The 14,352-nt window shown below is 44.1% G+C and overlaps 2 protein-coding genes across 2 annotated transcripts; both read right to left on the bottom strand.

Annotated features, from left to right (window-relative positions):
- Nucleotides 1-4,598: 4,598 nt before the first annotated feature.
- ATNIH1004_005449 (uncharacterized protein) lies at nucleotides 4,599-6,578 on the bottom strand (the record flags this gene model as incomplete). Its single annotated transcript, XM_033570103.1, has 3 exons — nucleotides 4,599-4,707; nucleotides 4,918-6,455; nucleotides 6,525-6,578. The coding sequence occupies 3 exons, from the start codon at nucleotides 6,576-6,578 to the stop codon at nucleotides 4,599-4,601; spliced, it is 1,701 nt and encodes a 566-aa protein (XP_033426135.1).
- A 1,537-nt stretch (nucleotides 6,579-8,115) lies between these two features.
- Nucleotides 8,116-11,524, bottom strand: ATNIH1004_005448 (uncharacterized protein; the record flags this gene model as incomplete). The annotated part of the gene is made up of 7 exons (XM_033570102.1): nucleotides 8,116-8,736; nucleotides 9,262-9,663; nucleotides 9,997-10,204; nucleotides 10,252-10,294; nucleotides 10,319-10,402; nucleotides 10,462-10,627; nucleotides 11,498-11,524. 7 exons carry the CDS (start codon nucleotides 11,522-11,524, stop codon nucleotides 8,116-8,118), a joined length of 1,551 nt encoding a protein of 516 aa, XP_033426134.1.
- Between the last annotated feature and the right edge of the window lie 2,828 nt (nucleotides 11,525-14,352).

Below are 14,352 nucleotides of genomic sequence, written 5' to 3'. Positions count from 1 at the left end.
GGACGTTTTCAAAACTATTACGTGCGGTACCCTGAGTACTCCGTTGTAGGAGGACTTACGCCCAGCCGGCCAAGAGCGCCGGTGATGCGCTCTCCCATTGTGACCTCATCTCACCAAGGCCGCGGACTCCGCCTGCGTTGCCTTCGGACAAGCGGCCTTAGAACTGTCTAATCCCCTCTAGATACGGTGGGTTTCCTAAAGGCTCACTGACTGAAAGAAATACAGCCGATGACGATGATGATGATGATGAAGATTCATACCCCGACCCCTCGCCTAAGGCGATACGCAGGATATCCCTATCACTACTCTATATGTGCATCTATTTACAGCAAACTATTACTTCCCGACGAACTTGGAGCCTCGTCAAGGCCTGTGTTGGCCGATGCCTGGTGTTCTGTTCTGCGGCTCTCATGGCGCGCGTCTTCGAAATCTCTGAGATGCCTCCGCAAACTCCAGTACCATATTTAAGATGATACTGCCCTGTGTGGTATCTTTTAACCTACTTTTCTTACCTCGTCCCGCCCCTCCCAGGATATCTAAAATATTATTAAATGCTCTTCCAATCTTTCCCCGTAGTTCTTGTCGCAGCCCGCTCAGCCGCGGGCAATTAATTAGTACATAGACCACAGTTTCCGGTGCACCATATTCACACTGTTTGTTGTCTCGGAAGCCGTGCCGCATACCATGCGTCGCAAGCCATGAGTGAATTGCGTAAGCAATAGGCTCGATCCCAGGGAGTGAGCCATAGAGGTGGCGGATATAGTTTAAGGGTAGGGCTGCGTTAATACGGCGGAGGTGCCCCCCTTTCTTTAAGGCCCTCCATTCTCTTCCCACTCCTCAGTGATTCTATCTCGGAGATGCGCTTTTTTGCGTGACAAGAGCTGTTAAAAAGGATGCCTTTATCTGGACCAACTGCTTTCTTTACCAGGCGGTCTGCTGCATTATTTCCGGGATTGTCACAGTGTCCTGGAACCCACTGGAGCTGTAGAGGTATTCCACGTGCTTTCAGCTCTTCAGCAGACTGGTAAATAGCCTGAATAATTCATTAGCCAGACTTGTTCCATGCATTTGCTATCACCTGTAATGCAGACATACTATTACTAAGGATTATTGCCGGTTCCCAATTGGAGCTTAGGATGTGTTGGTTCTTTTAAACCAGTTAAAAAAACCACGCTAATTGCATAATATATTACTATAAGCTCGGTGGTATATACTAACCAGTGTCAGGGCCTAGGTCGAACCCTGCCTGAGGCACCAAGTCTGCTTTACTCACTGTTGATCCCACAATGGAGAGATTTCCCACATTTCCTGTACGATAGAATTTTTCTTTCTTCCTTCCTTCCTTCTCTATGTTTGATGTTTCGTTAGATCGCCACCTTAGATAGAATCCATCCATTTTACCAAGGTGTATAGGATCATCACAACCAGTACTCCATTAAGCCAATGCAAATCTGTCGTGATCCTATAATCTAGAGACTCTGGTCTATGGCTACTGCCGCCGCTCCCAGTTGGTTATGTTGCCCTGAAGTGACCAAGGAAACAGTAGTACTATTTATTATTTGCCTAGCTGAGACTTTGGCCTTGGCTTTCTCTCGGTCGTGCTCAGTATCGATTTCGGTAAAGGCCGGGGTTCGTCATGGTGCTAGCGGTCTCGGGTTAATAGTCTCCAAGGCCTGTAGTTGGTCTAGGTCTATTGTCCGCATGGTTTCTGCTAAGGGGAAACAGGGGTTGGGATTCCTATGTCCACTGCGTATCCTAGCCCGTGTGTAAAACACGAAAGCTCAGAGGAAGAACATAGTCATTTCATTGATCCGTATTAAGTTGAAGATTGAAGGTGGACGAGGTCAAACACTCGAAGTATGGATGAATGGACTAGGAAGAGCGCCGAGAACCACTTATGCAGTTCCGACCTGTATGAGTGTGCAACATATCCCCATTGTAGTGGAGGATCTCGGGGGATTGGCACGTGACAGTTGTATGGATAGGTTATTATCCTAAGTCCTCGTTCAAAGCGGTAATAGACAATCAACAACCTTCTCACAGACCAGGGGACGCAGTTGCGTGAAGGGAATGTTGTCTTCTCTCCTACAGGAACTTGTGGGCTCAGGGCCCACAACTTCTGAACTAAGATTGTCTCCTTGGCCTACTCCTTCGGAGTTCTACCATTTCCCTCATTCAATAGATGTGGCAGAATCCGTGTCATCCTTCACAAATGGGGTAGACTCGGGAGTGTTAGGGCAGGGTGGAGGGAAGGTCTTGTCTACAGTTAAATATTAGTTCTGCCAAGGTAGCTTTAGTGCAGTGTAAAATTTTATCTGACCTTGTGGTATATAAACTATGAGAAGATACTAGGAGAGAAGGAGGATATTAGGAACACTCTACTATATATACTAGCAAGCGGGTTGTTAGTATTAGTGCTTCTGCCGGAATATCCGGCATAGAGATGTCTGTACTATTAAGGATTAATGCACAGTGATGCCTGGCATGGTGAGGTTATTTCATCCTAGATAATATCTTATTAGTATGTGCAGTATGTACAGTAACCACTATTCTCTAGTAAAACTTTATTCGTTCCAGTATCTAGTACTGTAGTCTTGTATTTCCTTGCCCTCTTTCTTTCTTAGGATGCTTTTGTAGCTTCTTTTCGCTTCTTCTTTTTTTTGGGGGGGGAGGGGGGGCCTTTGTTAGCCGAAACAACAGCTTGGGTATTTTTGAACAATAGGCTTAACTCTGCTGGATTTTTATATTCACTTTCACCTTCCTTAATTTTGTTGAGCACATGAAATTTAGCTGCTGTCACAAGTGGTTAGTTTATAACCAACAGGACATTTCAGCCTTGGTACTACCTGCTGTGCTGTAATAATCGCAGGGTGTTCCCTCGCTGTTCCTTTAATATATGGCCCATATCTGAAAGGAATATAGCAAACAATATCTATTCGAACCCGCTATTTATTTCTCGGTAGTGACATATATGCGTGTAGTAGTACCTATTATATAAATATGCAAGACCTAGAGCACCCCCGCCATGTATTAGTTAGGACCTTTACATTCTATAGTATCTGACTTTCTTCCGGGCTGTAAGTTGTAGCTCCGCTAGTAGCTAGTTAAATAGGCCTTCCAAGAAACGCTTTAAAATTCGAAGTCCTTTGTTAATATAAACCTACGCTATTACTTCCCTAAAATCCTTTATCCTTCCAATTACTATCCCCTCTGGGTCAAATACACAACATTTATGTCGCCTTTTTTTCCGGGAAACGAGATCAGTAACGTCCACTCTATCCCAGGAAGACCTAAAGACTCCGACGGACATGTCCTGGAGGCATGGGGACAGGGATTAATGGTGGGCTCGTTGGTTGTAATGTTATTAGTTGTTGCAGCCAACATAATTAAGGGGAAGATACTTCACAAGTGAATTACTGTCGAGGTAAATGTACAGTACCACTCGGTTCTCTTTATTTTACTAGACTATTAGGCTCCTTACAATGGCTGCAGCTGATCCTGGCTATCTACCACAAGATATTTATATTTCTCCATGAGCCATCATATGGCTGGTACCTGGTAATTACTGCTATTAGACTAAACTTGTCATGGACTCTATATAACATAATTTCCTGGCTCAAGATTAAGCCTTTTTTGCCAAGATGGGGGTCTTGGTTTTACCTTGCAACATTACTGCTAGCACAACCTTACTGGGTGCTGGAAATTTCCGCCAATTTTGTTTTCTTTAACAAGCATGATCTCTTGTTTCTAAAACATGACCCCTAGAACCACTTTTTCGGTAAGTATTATTTAACTAGCGTGTCTAGTATTGTTTAAAAAACTACACTAACTTACCAAGGGACCCATGGTGGCTTTTTACCACATGTATGCTGTGCTACACAATTATACAGCACTACACTATAAGCCTACTAGATCTTGTACGAGTCAGCCCGCGGTTTGGCATTATGCTGCTCTCAATATGCATTTCCTTGGTCGTTGTTATTATAGACACCTGTGCTATTGCAGGCGCATTTCACACGAAACTCACAGTTGGTATTGAACCATTTTGGAAGGTAAAGCTTTTGCAACAGTGAAGAAACCGATATGCTAGGAGTCTTGCTAACAGTAATCACCTGAGACATCTCTCTTTTATCTTTAAATGTCTATGTGACACTGTGATCCTCGATAACTTCAAGCACACTTCGGTATTACTATGTGACGGCCAGGCAACTTGATGAAATTGGTGCTATCTAACGAAAATTTCAAACGTGGGGAGGAGGAAGAAAGGTGGTGAGGGGACTATGCGGGGAGATAAACAAAGCTAGATACAAACAATGCAAACAGGCTACCTGGTGAGCTCGTCACATTGCTAGATATATCAGGCGTGTGTTATGACCCACGAAACAGAGATGGAAATAAAGCCAAATCAACTCTATTCGGTGCCTGCAACGAAAATACGAAGCATGGAGAGTAAAGGAAGACGATAAAGGTGAGCAGTGGAGTATATATCTCCATTGCTCCTACGCTCCTACATGACCAAACATGTTAGATGGAACAAACAACGAACAGCTCAAACAGACATCGCAAACCAACATTGCAAACCGTCACTGCGCCGGTCGTCACAGTGTGGGACCTTGACTGTTGACGCTATTCGTCCGAAGGTACTCTGACCAAATTTCAATGTCCTTGGGATCGGTCTTGTTCCACTTCTCTTGCTTGGTCCAAAGGCTAGTCGATGAAACAATGGTAGAAGTAGAAAATAGGATCAACCTAGGCTGTATAGTATTCACTACTGCTGTAACTTCTATTCAAATCTAGAGCATTCCCAACCTACATTATAGCTGTTTGTTCTCCACCTCAATCCCATAGAAACACCGCTCCCTTAGTTCCGAGAGTGTTCCGTCCTATTTTCCGTTCGCTATCGAGATATCGATATACCTTGCCGACCCAGGCAGAGCCGGAAGGTCAGCCAACTTGCGCCGGATAACCTTTTTCATAGCAGTCTGGGGAATACCCTCGCAAAACACCACACCCCCAGTAGGGGCTTTATGATGAGACACGTTGGCCGCAATGAAATCCACCACTTCCTGCGCCGTCAGTTGAGAGCCCTGCTCTCGGACCACATAGGCCAGGCACTCGCAGTCCCTGTCATTATCTCGAGCTACTACTGATGTAACTGCGGCATCCATAATGGAGGGATGCTTCATAAGTTCGTGCTCGATTTCCTCAGGAGCGACTTCCTCGTACCTGACCTTGAAGATTTCTTTGAAGCGGCCGGTCACGGTCAGCTGCCCTGTCTTCGGGTCCAGGTACCCTTTGTCTCCGGTTCTAAACCAATGTCCCTCCGGGTCTGGAAGAAAGGCAGACTCCGTGGCGGCCGCATTCCCACAGTAGCCGATGAAAACTTGATCGCTCCGGGCACATATCTCACCTTCGGTGTCAAAGCTTAATGTTTCCAGCGTCTCGGGGTTAATAATCCTTAATTCGATCTTGGGTGAAAGAAACCCCACATACCCGGGAATCCAGTCGGCTTCCTCGGGTGTCATGCAGATGTTTCCGGCTTCGGTGGATCCGTAGCCAGACCTCAAACGGGTATGGCTTGGTAAGAGAGCAGCAAACTCTTGGACCGCCTCCTTCCGAGAAGGAGCCCCTCCGACCATGATCGTGTTCAGGGACTGGAGAGCCTCTCGAGACCGGACCCCAGCATTAATGGTGGTGATGATGGCCTCCATCGTCCGAGGTGGGAGTGTGGTAACCGAGAGGCCAAAGGATTGGATTTTATCCAGGATCGTCGGTGCGTCATCGCAGTTAGAGAGGTAAAGAGGTAGCTTGCCCGAACACGCCCGGCTGGTGGTGATTTGTCCACCAGGGTGGAAAATGCCGATCATATGGAACTGGCCCTTGTCACGCGGGGAGGCTACAAAGTCGCGAGCGTCCAGTCTAGTCACTTGACAAGTGTGGGAAAGCTCTGCGGCCTTGGTCGTCCCTGTCGTTCCACTGGTAAACATGCGCAGGCAGGCAAGGGTTTTCGGGTCTCTGCCCTTGTACGGGTTCTGAAAGAGACTCCCGTCAGCCTTCAGGAGCTCACTGAAACAGCGTTGAGGGCCATCATAAGGCTCCAGCCCCGGAGGATCGAACATGATGACTCGGGACAGATCGATTCCCAAGCTTCGAGCAGTGACCAAAGCCAGCTCCTGGAATTCGGTCACGACGACAAGCCACTTCACCTGCGCCGCTGTGATGCAGCTAGCCAGCTCGCTCTGTCTGGTAAACGTCGGGATCGGGACGAAAATCCCGCCCGCAGCTATGGCACCATCTCCCAGCACGTTAAAGTAGATATCATTGGGACTGAGCAGGGCGACGGCGTCCCGATCGCGTACGCCAAAGTCGCGCAGGCCGACGGCTATTCTTTTGACGGCGGAGGAGTACTCCTGCCACGAAAGGGTGCGGTCTGGTCGGTCAGCGTCGACTAGCACCTGCACCCGACGTCAGCACTAGAATAGGGGGAGGGGCATGTATGAAGAGGAAGAGTGGGTGTGGTATACCGGAGAGTGAATGTCTTTTGGGGGGTGCTCCAACATACGCGTAATGTAATCCATGTTAGGCGACAGCAGTAGAGTATCTAACAATTGGGGTAGAATATGAAGTATAAAGCGTGTCTACATTAGTTTTAAAGGATACGATATGCCAACCGATGAAGATATATATATCATAGCCCTCGGTTTTTGGCGCGGGGTCCGTTTCTTTGTTGACGTGGTCCTGGTGTATACTGGCCAGGTAATAATGCCAAGCAGCTTTCTTGCATTGCATTCAAGCAGTTCCTACCTTAGTCTTCTGGGTATTGGCAATTTTCTTGGGTTGATACCCAGTGAGCTAAGACCAGGATACATTCCAGGATTCGTTGGACGACCTGAGTATAAGATCTTACATATTATTACGAGATTACCGCATGACCCATACGGGCTGATACGGTTATATTATTTTAGTATCTGACAGTATTCTTGGCATACCATACATTACGTTCGGGTAAGGATGTGGGCTAAAAGATGAAAATGGATGAAATGTGAAAATAATGCCTGTACATAAGCATATTTTAGGATTTTAATTCCTGGCCAGATGAGACTTTCCTGTGATTGGATTAGAATAGAGGCTGGAAGTTCTGACTCCGTACTTCTCCTCTTTGCGTCCCCACTGGATGTAACCTCTGTAACCTCTCGCCTTTCCGCGGATGGCGCAGAATTTATTACATTTGCCTCGTACTTCAATTTGAACGGAATTTTGAACGGAATTTGGCAGGAGCTGGGAAACTAGTATCCCTTTTTAACCACTAAGACATGCAAATTAGCTTAGGTCCCTAAACCCCCTACTTAAGCAGTGGAAAGGACCACAGATGTAAAGACTTGTTGGCCCAGATAAAAAGTAAAATAGCAGCCAATGCAGATTACTATTGTGATGAATCTACTTGGCTGATCAGATTAACCGGTCAGCTAGGTAAGATAGTAGAAGGGAATATCACTATACCTTGTATCAAGATATTTTTAAACTAATCCTTGATCTCTTCTTCTTCGAATAGATCAAGATAACATATAGAACGCCCATAGATAAGACAACGATACAAATATGAGATCATGACAATGCATCAACGCGTCATTAAGATACTACCGTAGCTTTGCGTCACCGTATACACACCTTATCGATAAAGATTCAGGACCCAAACATAGCAGATTCCCAACCTATTCTTGACATCAGTCGTCTTCTTCCTGGCACTCTGTCGCACATGTTTTTTCTCTGAAGATGCTAGAGTGCATCAGGTACAGGATGGATCGTAGTCAGTTTCACCAACAGGTTCCTTGTGGTTCTCACGAGCCCTATATAGAAACACACTAAAATATATATGGCTTTCGCGTAGCGTGCAGTAAGTTAGATTATGCTGGAAAGACTGTCCCAAAAAGTTAACACATGAAGCAATAATTATCATGTAAACATGTTAAATGTATGTATCTAGCTGATATATGCATTCGGCGCATTCCTATTTATTTCCTTAATTTCCCTATTCCAGCAATATTTCAGAATTAAATAAAGTGATCGGCTGGTTCGACCCTAGATTGGTTTCTGCTTGACCAAGCAAATTGGTGGTTAATTGATAGCTTCAGCGTCATGATCTAGAAGTGTGTTGTGATGGTCCTCGCCGATCTTCGCCTTGCGAGTCTCCATCACCTGGACCTCGAGCTTCTCGGCCTCTTCCCATCGGCCCTGGTTACGATACATTGCCGCTAAATTAGACACGCATGTCCGCATAGAGGGATGGTCATAACCAAGCGTGGTCTTGCCTATCTGTATCATCTGCATAAAGTGCTCCTCTGCCTCCTCCAACTGGCCCTGGTTCATATATGTCACCGTCAGGTTATTCATATTCGATAGTGTATCAGGATGGTCCTTGCCTAGCTTCGTCTTATAAGTCTCCATCGTCCGCATAAAGAGCCTCGTGGCCTCCTCCCACCGGCCCTGATTGCTATATGTCATCGCCAGGTTTTTTATACTCATCAACGTATCAGGATGGCCCTTGCCGAGCTTCGTCGTGCGAGCCTCTAACACCTGCACATAGAACTTCTCAGCCTCCTCCCATCGGCCCTGGTTCCAGAACGTCGATGCTAGGTTGGCCATGCTCGTTAGCGTGTCAGGATGGTCCTTGCCGAGCTTCGTCTTGCATGTCTCCATCACCTGGGCCTCAAGCTTTTCGGCCTCCTCCCACCGGCCCTCGCTCACAATATATTGTCGCCAAATGCGACATGCAGGTCAGTGTAGAGGGATGATCATCGCCGAGCATTGTCTTGCTCGTCTCCACCGCCAGCACTGCAAGCTTTTCGGCTTCTTCCTACCGGCCCTCAAGCAAGTATGCTTTTGCCAACGTTAATGTGCTTTCAAGGACCTCTTTATGTTCTTCACCGAACAATATCACCCTTTGCATTCTTGATTTTGATGCCATCATTTTTACATCTGCGATGTTACCGCTTTGCCATGCGTACCATGCACCTCTATAAAGTAGAGTAGCCCATTTTCGTAGAGAGTTAGGCGATGCTGGCCGCTGTGAAATTATTTAATATGAGGAAAGAGCGACCCGCATCGCTCCCAGTTTTCATATTCACCGGTGGGAAACTCTTCGCTCAAATTGCTAATGAATTTCTCCTTCCATTGATCTATTTGTCCATGAGATTTCAACCAGGCGCGCGTAGTAAGTTGCATTAGTCGATGCATTGTGAAGAACGTGCTTGTCTCGCAGACAGAGATAAATGAATAATTCCTCAGTGTTGTGATATCATCTTCAAAATCGAGGCTCATATCAGACCCAGAGGTCTCCCCGTCGACACTGGAATCATCTAGAGACATTAATTTGGAATCGTGGTTGCTTGCGTCCCGTATCCTGAGAAGGTTCTCTGGAATCTCTTGCCGATCGAAAAAGCCCATAAGAGAAAGTAAGTCCGTTGCGGATGACTTTGTTCGACGAATATGATCGAACGATATTTGCCATGTTACCAGAATTAAGTTCTTCGCTTCCCAGTCCCGGTAGAAGTGGCCTGCCTCTTTTTCCAGCAGCTCTGTTGCTTCGCGTTCACTCCGTTGAAAGTCCCTTAGGTACTGCGACACCGAATAGCGAGGCGCTCGATTTCTAAGAAAGCTAGCGGCCTGTACTATCGCTAGTGGCATGAACTCAAGCTCTTCTACTAACTTTAGGCTCGTTTGGCCCTCTAATACTCCAAACTTCCTTTGAAATAGCTCTACTGCCCGGGCCTTTCCATTGGTTTAACTTCAATTAGGTTCGTGGGATTGATCATTCGTAACGCCGCTTCTTTGTTTCGACTCGTGATAATGATAGATCCATTTAGGCTTTGAGGGAGGTATTCCAGTAGTGGCTTTGGCGAGGTATTAATTAGATCGTCCTTCTGGGTCCACTGGCCTGTGGCCGGGGAAATGCGAAGGGATTCACAATCATCAACGTTATCAAGAATAAGAACCCACTTCTCTCTTCTTATCCCTGAGCCAATTTTCGACCAGACTGAATATATTGACCTGGGCATCCCGGCGCTCCGGGATTTTAACTTGGTCCGCTATGTCCCGAAAGCTTTGCTCGAAGCGGGCCGCATTAGTCGCATGGACCCAGAAGACCCATGTCGCTGGCGATTGGGATCGGACCTGGTAGGAGTACTCAATGGCGAGTTGCGATTTCCTTTGAGTTGTTAGCAACAAACCATCCTCTGGCGGCTCTGCACTAACCCCACACCACCGAGGCCAACAAGCGCTATCCTTGATCCGGGGACTTAGGTCTTGTCATAAATCTAACGAAGCAGTGTATCGCGACTGACAAAGTCTGGATCGCGCGCAAACGGGACGGTTGATAAAGGGCCGGGTGGAGTTTCTGGTCGCTCTAGGGTGGAAAGCGCTGGTTAGTGAGTCGACCCTGACCTTATTTGGTTCCTGACTTACCTGGAGGCAGATGGAACTCTGCATTGATCGAACCACGGTTATCTCCAATCTGCAGCCCATGGTTATTGCCACGGAACGATATTGATGCCATGATCAAAGAACCATGCGTCGTCTCGTTTTCATGCGAACGGCCATTTGTCCGGCTCTCAGCAGGAGGGGCACGCCGCTAGCTTCACTATCAGGTGACTCTACTGCGCTATGACAGGGGATCAGTACGGCAAGCCATTAGGACAAAAGTTTAAAACTAATTTTTCTATCCGGTGACTAAGTTTTTGCCGGCAGAATACAGAATAACATGCTTTGATTTATATTTAATATTCCACTAGGAGAATATAATATAGTATATATCTACTTAGGCTTGCTTAGCTTTACCTATAAAGGCTACTAGTCCTAAGTACCACAAAGAGGTGCAAGCCATTGCCCAGGTAAAAATATAAAAATATAAAACACTAAACACTATACACTAAACGCCAACCAACACTGTACGCCAAAAGGGAAGAATATACTTAAATAATAATAATAGTATTCTTTGGAGAAGAACCTGGCGCTGGTAGTGTATAATCCCCAGGAGTGTCTGCAGGGCTACTAATATTATCCAAGGGTGCCTTTGGTTTATTATCTCCTGGATTATTCTCTTCTCCTAACTATACAGAGCAGTGACTAGTATAGTCACACTATTTATAATTAGCACAAGCTCCACTAAAGTGGCCTGGAACCCGGCAACACTCTGGGAATAGATAATAGCCTAGCTGTGCTAGCCTACAGGCCAAACACGGCACGCCTACCGTACGACCGCGAGATTAGATTAGGAGGGTATTTATATATAAAAAAATAATAAAATAGGATTTAATATCCAGAAATACACCCCTGTACAAACTAGATATCTTGACCTAGACAGGCTAAAACTGCCTGGCCTGGTAGGCTGTGTACTGTAGTGGAGGAATTCGGGGATTAGCACGTGACATTTGTATGGATAGCTATTATCTTAAGTCCTCATACGAAGAGGTAAGAGACAATCAACAACCTTCTCACAGACCGCGGGACGCAGTTGCGTAAAGGGCATGTTGTCTTTTCTCCTGCCAGGAACTTGTGGGCTCAGGGCCCACAACTTCTAAACTGCCCAAGATTGTCTCCTTAACCTACTCCTTCGGAGTTCTACCATTTCCCTCTCATTCATATTGGCGTCCCAGGAGAGGACTCTGACTACGGGTAAGGGAGAGGCTTACCCTGAGAAAAGGTTGCAAGGAGCAAGAAAAAAGATAGTTTAAAATGTGGGAAGTTTATTTAACCCTAATAATCAGGAAGGGACAGCACCTCCTAAGGAAGCTTCCTAAGAAAGAACACCGACTAAAGGGTCTGGTGGGGAAGTTCTGCGAGAAATGGGTTACCAAGAAGAGAGCTGTTAAGTCCGACAGCTCAAGCACGGAGCTAAGATAAAATACGAAGAAGGAATGCATACAGCACGACAGATAGTAATACAGGTCACAAATAAGAAGGAAAAAACACGAAAAGACAGAAACAGCATAATAAAAAAAAAAAACTAGAAAAAAGGGCAGAAGAATAAAAGGGACGACATTAAAAAAAAAAAAGGAAAACAAGAAGCAGAATAATAATAGACTTAAGAACTTGATTATGGAAAATAACCAGTTACTAAAGGCAGTTTTATATTTTCTATTTGTTATTAGTATAATTTGCAGTAAAAAGAAAACCCAGAAAATAGTATACCAAGCAAGACCAACTAAGATAACTCCTTAACAGAAGGAAATGTTATTCTCTACCGAAAATAGCTTAGAGGGGGCAGGAGCTAATACTCCCAAGGAAGATAATATCGACTTTATTACCAAGCGATTTAAAAAAGGGACTGGCTAGCACTAAAAGCCAGCATGCCAGTGCCTGGTACTCTAGGAGCGCCTTACTTTACAGGTCAAGAAGTCACGAACTTCCTGCAAGTAATAAAAACCTTTTTAAACAATACCTTATTAACAGTAACAAGGAAAAATTGGAACTACTGGCCGACTATTTAAGTGCGATGGTAGCAACGTGGATTAGTACCCTTACAAAATATAAAACAGGAGATTTCGAAGGAGTGGCTAGTGCGTTAAAAAAGAATATAGTTAATAAGATAGTATACAGAAGATAATTAATATTTATTAGCTTACCAAGTTTGTGGAAGAAGAGAGGAGAGAAGATAATAATATAGGCAAGTACCTAAGAATATTTTTATTATATCTTAGGGGAGTTGGAAAAAATGGGTCACTTGAATAATTATATTAAAGCAAGAATGTTATTAAAAGGACTCCCGGAAATAATATAACAGACTTTTATTTAAAAAAAATAACTTAACCCTAGGAAGCTTGATTACAAAAGCATTAAGAAAAAGGTTAAAGACCTTCGGAAATTAGCTCGAACCTTTAAACAGTTTAAGGAAGAAATTACTTTAACAGGAAAAATAGTTAACTTCACGGAGTTTATAAATCCCTAAGAACAGCAAAGCTTAGTAATAATTAAGCCTAATAAAGAACTGCCACTAAAGGTAGAAAGGGCAAAAGAATTAGAAGCAGGTAGAATAGAAAATACTAAGCTTAATAAACTAACCAAGTAGATAAAAGAACTTAAGTTAAGCTTTATAAAGCTTTTAAGGAAATTGGTCCTAAGCCTGCAGGAAGGCTATTTAAATAGGAACAACACAGGAAGTTATACATACAATCGCAGATTCTGCGCAGAAACCGGAATACTTCATGGACCGCTGTCTGGAGCTAGATAAGTATACAAAGCAATCAGTGGTACATATCAGGCCGGATAGGAGAGTGTATTGGGGACCGGAGGGTATAGGAAAAGAACCTTTAAAAAAAGGACCAAATTAAAAACCAATGCTGGAGCAGGTACAAGAGTGTCTTAGGGACAAGACTTACTCCGCGAACCTTATCATATTGGAAGGAATATCGTCGGGGACTAAGGAGGAAGATTTGGAAGTTGTGGGCTCCAGGCCCAGAACTTTACAAAACACACCTGCATGGACAGTTGCGGCCACAAAACAAGCCAGATTAGAAAAAAGAAGCAAGAGAGAAAAAAAAAAAGATACCTGCTATTAAGACATATCAACCCGGAGCATATTCGAGGCCAGACTTTAAAGGAAAAGAGGAGAAAGGATTACCTACTAAAATCTAAAGGAATAATTAGCCTTTAAAAGGGACCTAAGAAGGATTAAGCTCTAAAAATACAGAAAGTCAAGTTGTCAGACCTTTTAAAAGGAATAGGCCTGTTAAGAAGATAAAAAGAAAAATATTGCAGTAAAAAATTAAACTTACTACTAAAAAAAGCTTATATATATCTCCCAGAATTGTATAAGTTAATATTCACGCTGCAGGATTACTAGAGCTAGCTTTAGCCAAAAGTGGATAAAGTAGCGTTCGAAAAAAAAAAGATAAAAAAAAATAAAGTATAATATTTTAAAGCACTATGTAATTTAATATATTATACTATTAGGACCTTAGAGGTTAGAGTAACAATTAAAGCTTATAACAGTTTATAAAGTCGGAAGGTTATAATTAATAGCAGGGTAGAAATTAATCTACTGCACTAGGACTTTACTAATAATTTGGGACTACTGGTTACTATACTTACTAGGGGATCTATAAAAAGTGCCAATAAAGGGACTTCACGCTTTCTCGGAGTCTGTAAGGAAGTCCTTACCCAGATTGGAGGATTTAAATATAGAGTTCCCTTTTTTATAGTGGACAGCCCAGTGTTTTATAAATATATATTAGGCAGACCTTTTATACACTAGTCTTATATAGGATAGTTCACAAAAAACAACAGATCGGTGGATGTGATAATTAAAAGCCAAAATAAAAAGTAAGTGGTAAAGATACAAGTATTTACTTTTTAAAA

The sequence above is a fragment of the Aspergillus tanneri genome (genome assembly GCF_003426965.1).
Source record: "Aspergillus tanneri strain NIH1004 chromosome Unknown AapTan_4_pilon_pilon_pilon, whole genome shotgun sequence".
Lineage (NCBI taxonomy): Eukaryota > Fungi > Ascomycota > Eurotiomycetes > Eurotiales > Aspergillaceae > Aspergillus > Aspergillus tanneri.
Note: the sequence above shows the minus strand (reverse complement) of the source record. Positions and strands in the feature narration are given on the sequence as shown.